The following is a 19,427-nucleotide window of genomic DNA, read 5'->3' as shown; positions in this document are numbered from 1 at the left end:
GTGACGCTGGCTGTACATACTCCTAGGTAATTTAGCACAGTAATACTTTCTTCAATGCGAGTTGTAAAGTATTTTGGCCTTTAATAGGTTTTCTGCTTGTAGCAGTATTATTTTATGTAAATAGGCCAAAAATAAGAGCCGAGTAGTAGGAAAATGTCGCCTGATGTCTTTTTTGGGCGCCTAACCCCTGGTTGTAGGTACCCATAACCCATTACATAACAAATAGTACCTATATCTGTGGATATAGAATATAGATATAAATTTACTAATTTTCAATGAATTAAGAATTCAACGAAGCTGCCGACTGAGTACGACCTGAAATGAATCTTAGGAGCAAGTTAAAGAAGCTATTTATTTTGAGAGATGTTTACTAAGTGAATCCTCTTTATCTTTATTCTGTGGTTGTGGCCAGATATGAATAATAATAAAGATAAATAAAACAATTCATTAGATTTCATAATTTATTGTCACCATCAAGTTTGCTGTCGCTTACGTAGCTCTTCGTTTAGCGTTGCCGTCGGGCCCAGGAGAGCTTCGCTTCCCCACGCTCGCCTCCTTATCAGCCACTCCGATGACCACCTGCGTCGGAACTGCCAGTAGAATGCTGTCGAAACTGACGTTCTTATCTAGTTCGTTCAAATCTGAAGAGAGTTTTTATTTTAGCTTGTGATGACGTATCCGCGACAGGGTCATTGTTTTCATGAAATATAAAGCATGTAGACCTGGTGCAGAAGAAGTGAGACTAGAGCATACTTTGTATCACGAAGCAGTTTCGTTTATAGCTTTTGTTCTTAAAAATGTGACTCCTGCGAAGCTTGCTTAATGTGGACTACCTATCACTAATCACTTTGCTAATGCGTACGTATACTTAACTTTGTTTCCCGAACTTAGTCATAAATAGACTGAATATACATTCAAAAGCGATATAACAGTAGGTACATACGAGCTCGTTAGGCCCTTTACAGACGCACACGTTGCGCACTACAATTGGCGCAATCAAGACGGCAATTTAGTCGATACTTACATTCTTCGACAAATGTAAGGTTTCCTAATTTCGAACGTGTGATTAACGCGTTACAAATAACCAAACGCAAGCAATGAACACGTCACAATTAAAGTTAGACTTCATTTAACAAGAGCGTTGAAGCAACAAAACTCGAAATATTATATTGAATCAGTTTTCATCACGTCAATGTCACTGATAGCAGTTGATCAACTAAAATAAATTTTCATATATTCTTATTTACGAATGGCACGTCTACTTGTCAAATTTAATATTCCCTGTGAGGACATTCTGAATAATCAATGTTCAAACGTATTGCATTCACTGTCCGTTTGATGATTTAAAAGTCTAAACCGATACTTACAACTCTGAACAAAACATCTTCTGAAATACTTGTCCACAATTTTGATATTTGTATTTCGGTTTGAAGCTAGGATGAAGTACTTACCTATATACCTGAATGTGACAAGCAAACAATAATACCATGTATGAACAAGATCACCGTGTACAGACTATCACAAAAAATAGACGAAAACTACTGTATGTGCAGACTTCAGACGGTAATTTCCGAAAACGGCTCGCCACTACAAGGGCTATGGCAGATGGCTAAAGCTGTGCTAACAGCCTCAAGTTATTTTGCGTGCAACCAGTGCATAGCCTTCATGCATGCAAATAAATATAAAATAAAGAAATTAAAAATATATTAATAGAAAAGAACCACCACAGTAAAAATGAATGATAAAAACAAAAATCATCAATATATTATTAAGTAATATTGTGTATTCAAAACAAAGTAAAGTTTTAACAGAAAATAACAGATGTTCTAGTCATAAAGGGTGAATAAAGATTGCTATGAAACGATTAATTATAAATGATTAACAATTAATGAATTATTGCATTTTCAATTAAATATGTACAGAATAAAAGATAACATCTGATCTTATTATTTAATCCAACATGAGAACGCGATCAAACACCTCAGAGTAGGTACTCATAAGAACATGTAAAGAACCACCGTTATAGGATAGTGAAAGAGCGTAGAACAAATATTAAAAACAAACTTTTCGTCGTTTGGCCAATATGAAATAGACCAACACTCTGGCCATAGCCACAAGCACCCAGAGTACGGTAATAAAATTTTACGAGCTCTCGTTAGGCCTCGTGGGATCCGTTAGAGTTTACACTGTATCTTATAGATATAGATAGAAATGTATAGTAAACTCAAGCCATTTTTTTGAGCTTTGTTGAAGCCGAATCTAGCAAATACATATTTTATCGAAGACCCCATTACACTACGGATTAACCAAATAATCATTACATGCATTGCAACGGATCTCGTGTATTAGGGACTTATTTGTGGCGTGCAGTATAAACCTGCCCAAAATTTTCTTCGGTTAATTTCATGCCATAATGTTAAGTATTTTTTATAGGCTTATAGCTTTAATTTATGGTCGGGCAAGACAAAAGTTTTGTGATGCAAAACTGCATAAACGGACGACGCTATTAAATCACTACGATAAACAGATGTCGTGTGTAACGGCCATTAGGGCTCGACGCCCTTTAACGTTATATTTTCTTCTATTTAAAAGCATTCGCGACTTCTATTCATAAATTCATAAACACATGTTGTAAGAATTTTTGATTTTAACGCCACGCTTCTTAGAATTCTCATTCGAATGAGGCCTAAGTGTTGTACGCTTATAGTAACTTTAGCGATTTATCCTACATCTTCTGTGTATGTTCACCTATCTAGTAATCCAGCTAACCAGTCTCTTTGTCCTTCATGAGCTGTTTCAATCTAAACTCCTCCTGAGCTTGTCTCTGCCGCCGCTTCCGTTCGGCGCGCGCCTCTTCTTCGTTCGCCACCTGTCACCAACCAATACTCTCTGGAATCTACGCTTAAGTAGGTATTTTTTTAATGAAAATAAGGGACGAGAAGTACGTTCAGCTGCAGTGCCGCTCAGGATTCTTGAAAGACCCAAAAATTTTGAGCGGCACTACAATTGCGCTCGTCACCTTGAAACATAAGATGTTAAGTCTCTTTTGCCTAGTAATTTCACTAGCTACGGCGCCCTTCACACCGAAACACAGTAATGTTTACACATTATTGCTTCACGGCAAAATTAGGCGCCGTTGTGCTACCCATAATCTAGCCGGCATCCTGTGCAAAGGAGCATCCCACTGGTATATAAAGCCTAATCAATGCAGAAACTATTTGAAATGGCGATTGCAACCGTAGACTAACAATTTGCTAGCGTTCCTATAGACAAACACCTGTAACGGAGGAGATGCAGGAGAATAGAAAAGGTAAGCGAACCTGTTGTTACTGTAACCAATGTTGATTGTCAAGTCAGACTACTAGCTAACGCACACATTGACAAATCAAAAAGTCTATGGTAACAGCAGTACAGTTAGCAAAAAAGTAATACTATCTTTCCGCTATTCGATGTAGCTAAACGATTCGAGTCATTAATTTGAATTGACGACCCCAATAGCCCAGTGGTTAGTGACCCTGCCTACTGAGTTAGAGGTCCCGGGTTCGTATTCTGGTAGGTGCAATCATTTATATGATGAATATGAATGTTTGTTTCCGAGTCATGGATGTTTATTTGTATTGATGTTTAAGTAAGTATATTGTATTAAATATATCGTTGTCTTGTGGCCATAGTACAGGCTATATGCCTAGTTTGGGGCAAGATGATTTGTGTAAGAGTGTGTGTCAATATTATATCAATATTAATTTGGTACAAGCAGTACTGCCGCGTGTGAGTAGTAATAGGGTATGACAAGGAAAGCCTTTTTAGATTTCTTTTTGCTCCGATATACACCTATGCCTGCTGGCTTTTGCCAAATAACTAATAGGATGTATTAATTAAATTAATTCATGCCTCGATGGTTGGTATTTTTTTCATTACCTACTACATATTATGTCAAATACTTGATAGTAGATATAATGAATATGCGATATATTTATATAGCCCATATAGTTGCTGAGCATGACGCTTTTAGTAAGGTCGGTATATTATTATTTCAGCTACAATCAGAATATTACTTTATTATTAAATTAATATTAAAGAGATGTTTTCTTTGTTTACAAAGCACCGAGTACTCCCGAAAATCATATAATTACGATCTCTTCAACTATTCTTCAAATACAGATTTTTTTGGTAATTAAAAACTGGTGTACAATTTATACATACCTATTAAGAAATATAAAGATAAATCAATCAAACCAATCAATCAATACAAAGAACGCCAAAATCACTTTCTGTTTGATTCAACATAAGTGACAATTAAGAGTACACCTGATTAATATATACAATTCAACGCGATTTGACTTCATTATGTTAAAGTGAATTATATACCTATTTTTCATATAAACAATTAAAATCAAAATGGGCCGAACCAAAATATAGATAATTAAAAGTTGCGTCCATTTCAAACATTTTATTATGAAAACATTTACCACACAGACCATTGCAATAAAACTTATTCTACCGTACTCAGATCATATTCCACACATCTAGAACATTCCAACATCATTGAGCATGACCGCTGCTCTGTCCGCAACAAACAAACCTTACGAAATATAAATTCGTTATAAGTTTTATTCCAATGTATAAATACAAGATACTATATTATACTGTATACTATAAAAATTACTGTGTAATCTTTGAACCGTGTACGTACAGCTTAATGGTGACTAATGCAAGACCTTATCCCTACTAATGTTACAAATATGAATGTTAGTTTCTTTAGAACCGATTCTGGTGAAATTTGGTACAACGAAAGTCTAAAGCTTGGGAAAAGACATAGGCTACATTTTATACCGGAAAAATCCCGGATTTATGAAAAACAGAAATTCACGTCGATGAGCTATAGCAATCTTCCTCGAAATAACATTCATTTAATATGTTGGGAACGAGAGCGAAAACGCGAACCGGAACTGGAATAGGACATGAGATAATCTTCAAACTTTCTTATTATTTTTAAAAAACCCTTTATTTACTCGGACGAATTATATAAGGCAACAGCTTAGATACAACAAGATATGACTTGTTCTACAATTTGTGTCGAAATGTACAAACATAGCCTATTTTGAAGTTATAACTTATACTTCTTTTAGCGTGTTGGGGAAAAATTGTCTGAATGAATTTTTACGATGCACACCGACACCCTGACGATAGCTGGTCAATTAGACCATTTGTATCATACTTCAGCTACCATAAGCCTCTTGGAACTCATTTCTACTGAACCACAGCCAATAGACGAGAATTAAATAGTTCTTGCATGCATAAATTCGTAGATACGCACATTTTTATGGGGACCACGAGGACAAAGTTTTAGTCATTGTATCGTAGGCATTCGTAGATTCAGGTATACTTTGTTATTTATGTCTAGTAGGTGGAAAAAGATGGAGATAAATACAGGAACACCCACCAAATACTTTATATTTTATGGAACCCCCTATCATTGAAAACACTGTTATCGCCACTATCTATCTATCCTAGTCCTTCTACTATCACGGACTCTCTTTCCCACTTCGCTGCACCGCGCCATTTTGAAGGACCGAACCAGTTCTTTGCCGATGCCTTCACGGTGCGCACGCATTTGATACCAATTGAACATGCCCCGCCCGCAAATTATCGTGGATAAGTGTCGTGAGCGGTGCAGCTTTATCAGGTTAGTTGTATAGAGTCCACTTCGCAAGAATTCCGCTGAACTGCGGCTGTATTGCTCAGCCGACAGTGGTCTTCACAGACACTATAATAGTTGAAGGTATTTTTTAAATCTTAGGACTGGCGGTTTAAAAAAAATAATCTGATGATATAAAAAAATTTTGTTCATAAATAATTTGCAATGAAATCAACTGGACCAAAAGCACGGTCGTGCAGGTTATTTACCGTGTATTTACGATGGTGTAAGTGTATAGTGCTGGGTTACTCCAAGAATAAACATATACACTGGCCTTCAAAAGTAAGTATCACACTTTTAAAATTGGGATAACGTTTTAAGTTCACAAGATATACTTTTGAAATAAAAAGGACTCCAAAGAGAATTTAATTTTGTACATAAAAACATTATAGCCGGTAATCTTCTTTTAAGAATTGGCTGAAAAAAAACTTCAAAAACAAAACCATTCCTTTTTCAAAGTGGACGTTTCCGAATTACAATTTTACCATTCACATTTTTCTTTCTGTTTTAAATTTTTTTCAAGATCGATGGGTCTTGTTTTAAAAATTTATGCTAAAAAGTACATAACATTTATTTATCATGCCTCTTTCAGTTGAAGAATGTGCTAGGATCATGGCTTTTCTGGAACTAGGCATCAGTATGAGTCGCACTGCAAGAATGGTGGGTGTGACGGTACGAACGGTCCAGAAGGTAAAGCGAAGGTACGAAGAGACTGGACACCATCTGAGGAGACCTTGTAATGGCAGACCCAGGTGTACCAGTGCCCGAGAAGATCGTTATATTATTTCTACTGTGTTAAGAAATCGCCAACAAAATGCAGTTGAAGTCTAGCAACAGCTACTTCAGACCCGGAGGGACTACATTAGTGACAGTACAGTGAGAAGAAGACTTGCTGAAGCAAATTTGAAACCCCGAAGACCAGCGAGTGGCCCAAAACTCGAGAGACAGCATCGAATAGCGAGACTGCGATACGCCTGTGAACACATGCAGTGGGATGAAGAAGAATGGTTAAGAATTTTGTTTGCAGATGAGTCTCGATTCTCCCTTTACACTTCTGATTTAAGGCGAAGTGTTTACAGGCGACCTGGTGAGCGATACCTTCAAGCCTGCATCTCAGAAAGAGTCCAATACGGTGGTGGCAGTGTGCATGTATGGGCTGGCATATCTTCAGAAGGTCGCACAGAGCTAGTTGCCATAGAAAATGGCACCCTCACTGGGCAAAGATATGCTCAAGAGATTCTCAATGAGTATGCAGGGCCGTATTTAGCAAATATGGTTGATGGATCGATGCTGATGCATGATAATGCCCGGCCACACACGGCTCATATCGTACAAGAGTATATTCAGGAGGTCGGTATCAGCGTGATGGCTTGGCCATCAAGAAGTCCTGATCTCAACCCGATTGAACACACCTGGGATGAGCTTGGGAGACTAGTCACAAATCGCAGACCACCACCTAACTACCCTCAGGGCACTAAAGCAGGCCCTGGTAGAAGAATGGGAGAATATTCCCCAACATCGGCTCCGAAACCTAGTGTTCAGTATGCCAAACCGGCTCGAAGCTGTAATCAGAGCCCAAGGAGGCAATAACAGATATTAAAAATTAAATAACATATAATACATTTTAGTTGAACTTTTTTACACTAAACTAAAAATGTCTCTTTTCATTGTTTTATCTTTTTTAAGTTAAAAATGTTACTTATGTATTATTTTAGTTTCTAAGATTAAAGCCTATAAAATTTGCAACAAAACGTTGTTAATCTTAAATTAGACGTAGTCATTATCTTAGACGTGGTCGCTAACTATGGGCCTTATCAGAAAGCTCGTGGTCGCTCAGAAGACAATGGAGAGGGCTGTGCTCGGAGTTTCCCTGCGAGATCAAATCAGAAATGAGGAGATCCGTAGGAGAACCAAAGCTATCAACACCGTCCAAATGATTGCGAAACTAAAGTGGCAGTGGGCAGGGCACATAGTTGGATGGACAGATGGCCGTTGGGGCAGAAAAGTCCTCGAATGGCGACCACGTACCAAAAGACGCAGTCAAAATCGCCGGAATACGTTGGATGAGGGCAGCGCAGCAGCGATCGTCGTGGAAATCTTTGGGGGAGGCCTTTACCCAGCAGTGAACGTCTTCCGGCTGATGATGATGATGACACGTACGTGAGAGTGTCAAAAGGGCATTGTGAAGGACGTCACACCAACCGGGTCGCAAATTAGGTCAAGCTCGCACGTGCAAGTGCACACCCTGACCCTACCCGCCGCACCACCAGCGACACCCGTAGTTGCATGCGCCGCACGCCCATACCAGGTGGTCTTTGTAAGTTAGATAATTTTAGAAATGACGAACAAATTTTTATTTCTGGATAAAAATTATCGTCTTATTTGAAAGTCGTAGAACAAAAGTTGTTAGTCTAGATGTACCCAAGTAGCCCTTAAGAGGTCTTGCATTAGTTACCTACACCTACACTGTATATCAAATTCCTCGCGCCAAGGATAATATCTTAAAAGCTTATATAATCGTAAACATGCTAATACCAAAGATATAAACAAAGAAGGTAAATAACATGTAGACGGAGTATTGCCTAATCAAAATCTGTAAAACGTAGATTTCTAAAAACGAGCCTAATAGAACCAATTAACATTTAAGATGTATTATATTCTATAATTGACACCCAATAATTTAGCACTAACAATACCAGAGAGGCCATCAATAGCTTATAGAATTTCAAAAAACTAATGAGATACAGGCATGCCCCGTGGTTAGTATAAATTAAGTACGATACCTTCAATAATCTCAAAGCATTGCACATCTATCCCATCTTCTATTAAGGATATACTTCTACTTACAGTTTTTACCGTTTTAGATTTAATTTGCTTTGTTACGATAATCCTGGCAAAAACGCCCTTTCGGAACTGTAACTTAGATTCATACTTCTGAATCAAAGGTCAAGATTATTGTTGTCTCTTTTATGCACAGATATGTAGGCAAATATACAATAATGTATTGTTTTAACTCCAATCTTTACAGATAAATATCTTAGAAAGTTTCTCTCCACCTTATAAATTCTTCCTGTGAATTTATTGAGAATAAAAGTATTTTTTTGTATTTTGATTGACCTATTTACTTCAAATGCAAACACAAAAGGCGAGATATAAAACTACCCTCACTATCAGTTGAGCAACTTTCAACAATTCAAAATAGTTCCATCTTGTAGAACAAGCCTAATAACGATTAGATTATAATCTAAATGTCAATAAGGACATAAACTCCATCTACTCATACCTAATTCTATATTCACGTATGCACGTGTAGTGAGATTAACTTTTTTAATAGTAATTCTTACTCGAATTGTGTATTGTGATAATTATGTATTCACTACAATATAGACACATAAATACTCAGTAAAATTATTGATACTAAGTATATAAATTGGGTCTAAACATCAATATACCATTCAGGATTTTTGAAGATTTATATTTACCAATATTGGTGTTTGCATGGAAAATACTTTGTTATGGCAACATAGCTACAACTCTACATTTCCCTCAAAATAAATTATTATTATTCTTGTTTCTTTTATTTTATTGGCCAAACACATTTAACACGCGCGCCTAATTAAAAATTCTGTACTGGGTATTTTTTTTTTATAAATACCAGTCCGGCCTTATAGAGATATGACTAACTAATAAGAACATAACGGATTTAAATAGATTACTTTATAGAAAAAACAAAATGCCTATAAAAAAATGTAATTTATATAATTATAAATATTCATCCCCACTTTTCACGCATTTTAATATTTAATGTAATTTATTCAAACTGGCTATTATAAGACAGTCTTATGTCATTGTCAAACACAATGTGCTGTCATTTAAATATAAAAAAACAGAAACAGGAAATGGAACCTCCAGTATTTACTGACAATATAAACTTAATAAACTTATAAAGCAAAACTATATCATAGAATAATTCGGCCGATTAACACATCCAATACAATTCCATTTGTATACTCCTACTGAAGCGCTATTACATACTTGTATAATGATGACTATTAACTTACAACTAACAATTCAGAAGAGTTATCATTGAGATAAAAGGGTTCCTGGATATTACTCACCCGGCATCAGAAACTTTAACAGTCGAGGCAGTTTACCTACTCCCTATGGGTGACGAAAGGTAACATGGACTTAAGGTTTGTTGTAAGGGTGGTCCGGAGCTTTGGGAGATACTGGCTTATTGGTCGAGTCCTCAGGGAACTGCTTCTCGACTTGCTCAGCAACCCATTTCTTCACCTTTTGCTCCGTCCAGAAACCGTCATAAAATATAGTTGGCTTAATCCAGCATCCCTGGTTCTGCCCTTGGTATTCTTCAGGCCCAGGGTTCTGTCGACAAGCGTTCTTACATTCCATAGCCCCAGTTCGGTTATTAACAACCAAGTTTTTGGGCGGAATGTTGAAGTTTAAATTTACGTTACCATGATGTCGGTCGTAGGTCTCGTATGTGAAGTGCCATGGGCCCGAATACTCATAGTAGTTTGGGTACACTTGTGGGGGGGCTAGGCGTTGGGGAGGGGCGTAGAGTTGTGGGACCATGCCTCCCATTACAGGGACAACGAAACTTACGTTGGAGTTTGGTCTGATGGCTTGCTGGGGAGGACGCTGCACGTTGGCTGCGAGTGGCGGCCGGTTGGCTGCGGGAGGCAAGTTAGCTGGCATCGGGTGTGCTGTCGCGATCGGGGGATTCGGTGTAGCATTCTTCAACAGTGGAGCGGTAGGCATCACCCTGTGTGGCACATTCACATTGGACGGAACATCGTCCTTTCTTGGGGAGTTTTTGATTTCAGGCTGTCTGTTGGCTACATTTTGGTTGTTTTCTTGATATTCGACTGGCGCGGGCGTCGGAACTTCAGGCTTTGTTTCGACGAGCTCCAACAGTTCCGTGGCCACATTGCCGCCAAAACTTAGCAATGTTTCTCGCAACGCGTTAGTCACCGCACACTGAAATATAAATATTCCGTTCTTTTATATAATGGTTGGCCTATATATTATGAGGTGTACTGCAATAGAAAAGAAAAACTACGTGACTTAATTAGTTGACTACGGTGCAAACGCGATTATTCAGGGATTCACACTCAATAATGCCACAGATTCATGGAAGCCCTTGTCCATTCGATAGACAAAAGCGACAGCTAGGATACAGCTAAATTTAGGCTTCCTATAAAAAATCATGGGAGCATCACGAACTACCAGATCTTGTCATACCTATCAGGAGCACCGACGATATAGCTTTCGCCATGATTAGATTAGTGTTCAGTATACTAGAAGATTATTATATGGGAGTGGGAGGCTCTTTTGCACAGGATGCCGGCTAGATTATGGGTACCACAACGGCGCCTATTTCTGCCGTGAAGCAGTAATATGTAAGCATTACTGTGTTTCTGTCTAAAGGTCGCCGTAGCTAGTGAAATTACTGGGCAAATGAGACTTAACATCTTACGTCTCAAGGTGACGAGCGCAATTTTAGTGCCACTCAGAATTTTTTGGTTTTTCAAGAATCCTGAGCGGCACTGCATTGTAATGGACAGGGCGTATCAATTACCATTAGCTGAAAATTCTGCTCGTCTCATCCCTTATTTTATAAAAAAAAACAGTTGAGCTTGGTAGTGGACTAAGACTGGTGGTTGTAATTATCTACAATTAACATTCAGACTAACATGAAGAAAACCTACCTTCCTAGCTCTGTGTATTGCCGAGCCCTTGGTGACTCCCACTGAGGTAGCATAGCCCACATTCTCCCGATGGATGTCTAAGTTTTTTACGGAGACTGACACAAATGCGGCAACACCAGCTGTGTACTTGCCATTCACCAACTCTACAAAATCTGAAAAGTTTCTTATTGGTAGTAAATTAAAATAAAATATTGATAAGCATTAAAAAGCGCGTACACCTTCCTTAAAGGCCGGCAACGCTCCTGTGATTCCTCTGGTGTTGCAAGAGATTGTGGGTGGCGGTGATCACTTAACAACAGGTGACACGTACGCTCGTTTGTCCTCCTATTCAATAAACAAAAAAAAACAAAAAAAAGAAAGCATGAGGTATGCCAACTCTGCTAATGAACACCAGGTATTAAATTATCATCAATAATTCATTCAGATTTTAAATAATGAGTAAAGCAAATTATTACCATAACCATTTTCAAATGGAGACCTAAAAAGTGCAAATAAGGTTCTTCATGCTGAACTATAGAATATTATAACGGTAATTTAACGAAATAAATACCTAGGTCCTGTTTAGTGACAGCCCAGTTCCAGTTGTTAAAGCCCCATTGAGTGTGACCAAAGTTGATGAGTTGCTGTCTTCTGTGCTGGGGCTCCCACTCATCATCCGCTACCGATTCTGTAGTGATGGAACTGTCGGGCTATATATAAATAACCATTGTTAGATATCTACATAGGAAAAATAGAAGTTGTAAAAAGACTTGTACATTAAATGTTGTCTTTCAATAGTTATCTGGCTTGGTTTGCATTTTAACATGTTAAAGGTTATTTTAATGTAACAATGAAATAATATATTCGTGTGGTTTGGATAAAATTGACCCATTCTGCTCTGACTTGCAATCAGCTAAAAGAATTTAGACTAATTGTTACTTAGGGCTAGATCCTAAATAGGATTGTATTATATAATCTAGTTTATAAGTTTTAAATCTATGTTATACCTAGTGTGAAGCATTGTAATTTTTAGTTGATTTTTTACCTGTGGAGTCCCATAAATAGTAAGTTATCACATTCACAGAGCTATTGGAGTGTGCCCCTGAATTACCTCTCAGTAACGCAAGACTAGGCCCATGTCTTATATAATGATAGTATAATATTTTATCATCATAAATAACAATTCAACTATTTTTATTCAAAATAGGCTATAAAAATTACTTATGAATATCAAAAACTACTGCCCATTCCAAAATGTATACCTCAGACATGAGAACAAAAGCAGAAAGAAACTCAGTGGGCTTCTTTTATTTTTAATAAAATTTCAACAATAATTAAGTTCAATAAAATTTAGCTTAGCGGCGGTCACCCCCTTCCCAATCTGTCATATCATTAAGAAAATCATTTAAGTTATAGTAGCCTTTCCAACATAGATATTTTTTTTTCCAATTCTTTTGAATTTCCTAACACATTCCTCTTGCGTTTGTCCTAATGAAAGAACATATGTACCATCACCCAACAAAAGACCTAGCGACTCAACCAAGTAGTAGGCATAACAAGTTTATGTTTATTCCTAGTGTTGATATTATAATTATCAGTTTCTAGCAAATTTGCTAATGTGCCTATGACATAATCACATTATCAATAATATATTCTGATACAACAGTTAAAATTTTTGTTTCTTTAAATTTTTCTCTTGTTTCTTCAGGACCTATGTAATATATAGTACAAATAGCTTCTTCTGCAGCACAAAGATGGTATTAATACCGGCTGCACTTCCCCATAACAATATACCACAGGACATAAAATATTAAATCCACAACAAACTAAAAAAAAATAACCAAACCATTTATAGAAATGAAAATAACAAATGTGAACTAACTGTGCCATATCTATGTCAGTTGTTGTGAAATTTGACCTTGTTTTAATCCAAATAATAAAGAAAGTCTTCAGAATAGATACAATATTTATTTAGTAGAACTTAAATGTAAATAAAATAATAGTAATACTATAGGAGGCGACAGGTAGTAAAGGTATTGATTAAAATTATGATTGGCTCGTAAGGACATTACCACTAATTGGGAAAATAATATATAGATTTGGAAACCGTACTTTTATTTTCAAAAATAGACTTTTATATGTGACGAAAAACTCACCACTTTTATATTGCAGTTTACCGCGGGGAAACCAGGTTTTCGTTGCATTATTTACAAATTCTTCGTAGTAATAATCCAATCACGAAATTCAGATGAACATATCAAACCACATCACATTATTACTTCTTTCGAAATCGAATCCTTTGCTAACGAACAAAAATAAAACTAATAATGAACTTAGTATTCAGAAAATCGAAGAACGAAGTTATCCAAATTCCAAAATAAAATCTTTTTTTCCAACGCTTAGCACAGATACAGAATTTAGTAACTACATTGTACATATTTTGTAACTAAAAGTACTCTGTGTTAAATTTTACGCGATATGTGGCAGAATTTCTAACTGCCTGTAATCAAATTGTAATTCGCTTACGTTTATTGCTAAATTGCAAAATTTTGTAGATCTATAAGTATTTAGACAAATTATTAGTTAGCGCACTTGAGATGCACTAAACATAAAAAAAAAAACAAGAAAAACAACTGACTTCAAATAACACTGTTCCAAAACAATACAATAACATGCTAAGTGCATAAAAAGTAAAAAAAAGTAGAAGTATAAGAAGTAACAGTATAAAAATAATTGAGTGCTTTTATCCAATCTCATTATTCTAGTTACGAATTTTGTTATTTTTGGAGTCGGTGTCAGCTAAGGCAGGTTGGTAACTACATAATTAATAATTAGTTACTATTAGGTGAGACATATCTGCTGCTGTGTCAAAAATAAAAATAGCACTAATGAGAGCCGACCTCCGTAGGAGATGGCACCTCAAGAAGAAGATATCTAAATATTTGTAGATCGACTAAATTTTGCAATATAGTAATGAACGTAAGCGCATTGCATTTTGATTTAAAGACAAAAATTCTGCCACAGATCGCCTTACTGTAAGATTTATTATAACATTACTATACTTAGGTACGTTTTTCTTCTGTAGACGAGCCAAATACTTAGAGGCCAGAGCTTCTATTTATTGCCAGTGTCAAAGCAAAGTTTGCACGAAAAACTCATAATATAATTATAAAAAAAAACACAATATAATTTTTGATTAATGTATTTTAAGCTATATTACAAAAAGAAAACGTGCAATATTTCTATATATGTACTTAGACTTTAGGAAAAGGAAAACTTTTAGTTGGCAACACCATTGTTTACATTTTTGATCTTGAATTATACTTCCGACTATAGTTGTCACATTTTTGGGATTCTTGGCGGGAACTCCAAACGTGGCGGTCGATTTAATTAGTTTTACTGTTATTCGATAAAATATATTGTGTTAATATTACCAAAACTTATTTTAGTCAGTGTAAATAATTGTACATTTTGTTAATTATTAAACGAATGAACCGGAGGACCCAGGTGGAACGCCGAAACGAACCAAAATTGTTCGAAAAAGAGGTGCGAAGGAATGTGGACCTGAAGAAGGCGGCGGTGAGGATGACTTTACTCAGTTTTTTAAGCCAGGTTATCTGAGACTTTATCCTGAACACTGTACAAATACAGACTTCAAGGTTTTTGTTGAAAGCCAGGACCAACAAGTTAAACTTGGAAATAAAAGCCCAGTTTACTTAAATCATATTTTTACTTCAGAGGTGAAAGGTGTGGTAGCTTTACATAGAGACAATGCCAACAAAATTGCGGTTGTTTTCAAACAATACAACACTGCAAATAATTTCATAACAAATACTGACTTTTTAACAAAGCACAACTTGAAGGCGCATATTCCTGCAGCGCAGATAGAAAAAACTGGAATTATCCGATATGTGCCTACCAACATTTCGAACAAAGATTTATATACGAAACTGTCTTCGATCTATGAAATTATTTCAGTGAGAAGATTCATGAAAAAATCGGTCAAAGTACTGTAGGTCTTGAGACTGTCAGTATAACTTTCTTATCAAATGTTCTGCCCGACAACATCCAATATGACCTATTTTCGTTCCGGGTGTTTGAATATGTCCCGCCGTTGCAGCAATGCTTCCGGTGCTTCAAGTTCAACCATCCTGCGAAAATTTGCAATGGTAAACAGCGTTGCTCAATATGTGCTGGGGAGCATAATTTCAGAGACTGCGATAAAAAAGAGAACTTGTGTTGTGTCAATTGTAGTGGCCCTCACCTGGCCATTTCCAAATCTTGCCCAATTAAAATGAAGAAAATACTTGAAAAAAAGGGTAACATTACTTATGCCTCTGTGGCTAATACAATTAAGTCATCTGATTTTCCGTCTTTACCTGCACATTCGAGCAACATTGTTAAAACTCTACCATCAAGCCAAAATGTATATAAATTAAATAAAAATGTAAATAATGTAAATAAAACAGTACCTGAACCTAACTTGAACCAAACTCAACTTAAGGCTCAAATTGCAAACAATAAGAATATTCTGATGGCAATGGTCCAAACTTTAGTTGAATTGGGTAATAAAACAGATAATGAACCTGTGACTACACTGTTCATTAAAGACTTACTTTTAAAAAAATTGTCACATTAATGGACAGTACAGTACAGAACATACAGCAGTTATGTATAGCTCAGTACAATATTCAAAGTATACATAGGAAAAAACCCTTATTGTCTAAATTTTTAGCTGAACAAAATGTTGATATCTGTTTACTCAATGAAACCTGGCTGAAAGACAATCAACATTTTAAAATTTCAGGATATAATTCCCACTATCATAACGCCCGAAATGAGCATGGTGGAGTAGCAATTTTGATTAAACCATATTTTAAATATAATATTATTCAAACCAGATTTTACCAAGACATTCAGACTGTGGCATTATCATTATATGTAAGTGGTAACCAATTAACGATTTTATGTGTATACTGCCCTCCCTCGAATGGTAACTTCAGAATAAGTAAACTGCGTGATATAATTAGAGATTTGCCTAAACCAATATATGTGGCTGGAGATTTCAACGCTCACCATGTGGCATTTGGGTGTATGACGACGAAAAGTCGGGGTCATCAGTTATACGATTTAATTGATGAATTTGATCTATGTGTCCTTAACAATGGTAGCTTCACTACTATGAATTATCCTAACCGAAATCCATCCGCTATTGATGTCAGCTTTTGTAGTGCTCCAATCACTCCACTATGCGAATGGTGGGTTCATGATGATTGTATGGGGAGCTATCATTTTCCTACGCTTACTCGTGTTTTATTGTCCGTTGATAGATACCAAATTAATCCTCCCATTGAAAAATTCTTATACAACAAGACAGACTGGACGAAATACAATGAGCTGTCGATAACTGCTTTTTATAATTTTGAAGTTAATAATGAGAATCCATTACAGTCATATGACGAATTTATCAAAAGGCTTGATACACTTAAGAGGGATACTGTGCCAAAGTTTGTCAAAGCAAATAACTATCGTTGTAAACCTCCAGCACCTTGGTGGAGTAACACATGTGAACAGAGTGTTATTAAAACTTATGAAGCTTTAAAACTGTACAGAAGGGACCCAACCATTGATAATTACATTAATTACAAAAGAATTGATGCTGTTAAGAAAAAGACTATTTCAGAACATAAGCGCAATGGTTGGGCGAACATCTGTAATAATTTTAACAGAACTACACCTGTTAGTATTATTTGGAAATACATCAAGTTATTTAAACGAATAAAATGCAATAACAGAACATATAATGACGAATTTGTTGTCCCTCTCTTAGAAAAATTATCTCAAAATGGATGTAGGGTTATTGATAATCTAGAAAGTTATTTTCAAATTAATAATAGCCTTCAGAAGTCCAGTTTCCTCATAGAACCCTTTACTTGGAGTGAGTTTTGTACAAGTTTACAATCCAGACGAAACACAACCCCTGGTTTAGATGATTGTCCATACATTTTGATCAAAAACCTAAATGAGTCCGTTCAAAAGAAACTATTAGCTAATCTTAATGCTCTTTGGCACTTAAAGAAAATTCCTAAATCTTGGAAAACACAGTGTGTAATCCCTCTACTTAAGCTTGACAAGCCACCTGAAGATCCTAACTCATATCGTCCCATATCATTGTCATCTTGTGTTGGGAAGCTTAATGAAAACATGATAAAGATGCGTCTTGAGTATTATGTAGAGGTGAACAACATCATTCCACATGTTCAATATGGCTTCCGGAGAGGCCGAAGTTGTGCTGACAGCTTCATCTCTCTCTTGTCAGATCTGAAATATGCCAAAAAAAATAATAAGTCCAGTGTTTGTGTTTTTCTGGATGTTCAAGGTGCGTTTGATAATGTAGACCCTGGCATTTTGGTTCAAGTTCTTTCTGACATTGGTATACCAGGCATACTTTGCCATTGGTTATTTAATTTTTTAACAGATAGAATTTTGTATGTAAGGCATAATAATATTCTCCATGGTCCAAGAAGGGTCTCCAAAGGGACAATGTATATACAAGTCAAATTAGAAGGTGTAAATATTTTACAATTTGCAGATGATCTTGTACTATATTGTACAGACCATAATGTTGATAGAGCTGTAAATAGTATAAATAATGCTTTAGATCAATTGTACATATATTATAATGACAGGTTGGCTCTACAGATTAACCCCAACAAAAGCAAGGCCATGATTTTTAGTAAAGACTTTCCCTCTAATGGCATACTCTACAATAATCATTCAATTTCAGTTGTACCTAATCATAAATTCCTGGGTGCTGTCATTGATAACAAACTTTGCTTTGATTTACACATCAATCACATTATAACTAATTCTCTTAAGGGCTTAAATATTATAAGATGTTTAGCTGGTGTGACTTGGGGTGCAGACCCCAAAGATTTAAGTATGCTATATAAATCTATAGTCAGAAGCCACTTCGACAACAGTTGTTTAGCCTATTCAAATAGTAGTTGTGTAAAAAAACTAGACATAATTCAAAACAAAGCTCTGCGAATTATTTCTGGGGCTATGTGTTCAACTCCCATACGAGCTATGGAAGTTGAAACCAAAATAATGCCACTGTGTCTTAGAAGACTTCTGCTAATAGAAAGATATTTACTAAAGCTGTTATCTGGTAATGATAATGTTCTCAAAAAAATAGTACCTTTTCCTGTACAATGCTTGGCTCAGCAGACTTCGGGAGGTTATCTTTTACAAGGTTATTTCCCAGTTCTACCTCTCATTGTACTGCAAATGAATGAAGATTTTAAAAATGTAATTTAACAATCAAAGTGGACATGCTACTCATACCCATATTCCTCTATTATATTTGAGACCAATATTGTTACTAAAAAAAAATTTAATAATTGTGAATTATTAAGTTTTCTTTCCAACAATAACTACTATACTTTGTATACAGATGGTAGCAAAAGTGAGCTCTTTGTGCGCAGTGCTGTTTATGATCCCCAATCCAAGTTTGGTCAAAGTTTTCTTCTGGACCCTAAGTGCAGTGTTTTCACTGCAGAGGTATATGCGGCCCTCGAGGCCCTGAAGTGGATTGCACGTATAAATAGTTTTAATAATTTTTTAATTTTAACAGACAGTTTAAGTATGGTCCAAAGTTTAACCAATCTCAAATTTGACTTTAAAAAAAACTATATATTGTATAATATAAAAAAATTGTTATTTAGTTATGCACAAAAGGGTATAAAGGTCTCTTTCATGTGGATTCCATCACATAGGGGCATAACAGGAAATGAGACAGTAGATAAGATTGCACGTGATGGAACCAACATGTTGGATGTTAGCTCCATAGTAAAAGTACCTTTGACCGACTGCTATCAATCTATTGACAACCAGGTCAATAGTTTATGGGTCGAATTTTGGAAACAAGACCAAGAACAGAAGGGTAAATGGTATGGAAATATTCAAGCAAACTTACCTGTGGCACCATGGTATAACAAATTGAAAATGGCCAATCGGGA

At 36.1% G+C, this 19,427-nt stretch overlaps 1 protein-coding gene across 2 annotated transcripts; it reads right to left on the bottom strand.

The window, feature by feature from the left end:
- Window positions 1–447: 447 nt before the first annotated feature.
- On the bottom strand, window positions 448–13,810 carry LOC126977978 (DNA repair protein RAD52 homolog). 2 transcript variants are annotated; one of them, XM_050826703.1, is made up of 6 exons: window positions 13,563–13,805; window positions 11,978–12,116; window positions 11,428–11,579; window positions 10,322–10,696; window positions 2,770–2,869; window positions 448–641 (listed from the first exon to the last, which is right to left on the bottom strand). In XM_050826703.1, exons 1-6 carry the CDS (start codon window positions 13,608–13,610, stop codon window positions 490–492), a joined length of 966 nt encoding a protein of 321 aa, XP_050682660.1. In that variant the 5' UTR covers window positions 13,611–13,805; the 3' UTR covers window positions 448–489. The 2 variants fall into 2 exon arrangements, with proteins under 2 accessions (XP_050682660.1, XP_050682659.1); XM_050826702.1 differs by lacking the exons at window positions 448–641; window positions 2,770–2,869 and having other exon boundaries at window positions 4,436–10,696; window positions 13,563–13,810.
- Between the last annotated feature and the right edge of the window lie 5,617 nt (window positions 13,811–19,427).

This window comes from Leptidea sinapis, chromosome 46 (assembly GCF_905404315.1).
Source record: "Leptidea sinapis chromosome 46, ilLepSina1.1, whole genome shotgun sequence".
NCBI classification, from domain to species: Eukaryota; Metazoa; Arthropoda; class Insecta; order Lepidoptera; family Pieridae; genus Leptidea; species Leptidea sinapis.
This window is presented reverse-complemented; position numbering and strand designations above follow the sequence as displayed.

Excerpts from the sequence above, each read along its gene's own strand:
- LOC126977978 (XM_050826702.1), bottom strand. The coding sequence starts at position 13,610 with ATGCAACGAAAACCTGGTTTCCCCGCGGTAAACTGCAATATAAAAGTG. Across the intron at positions 11,580-11,977 it reads TGTCACTAAACAGGACCTAG|ATTTTGTAGAGTTGGTGAAT; the intron begins GTATTTATTTCG and ends GAAACTTTTCAG. Across the intron at positions 10,697-11,427 it reads CAATACACAGAGCTAGGAAG|TGTGCGGTGACTAACGCGTT; the intron begins GTAGGTTTTCTT and ends TTTATATTTCAG.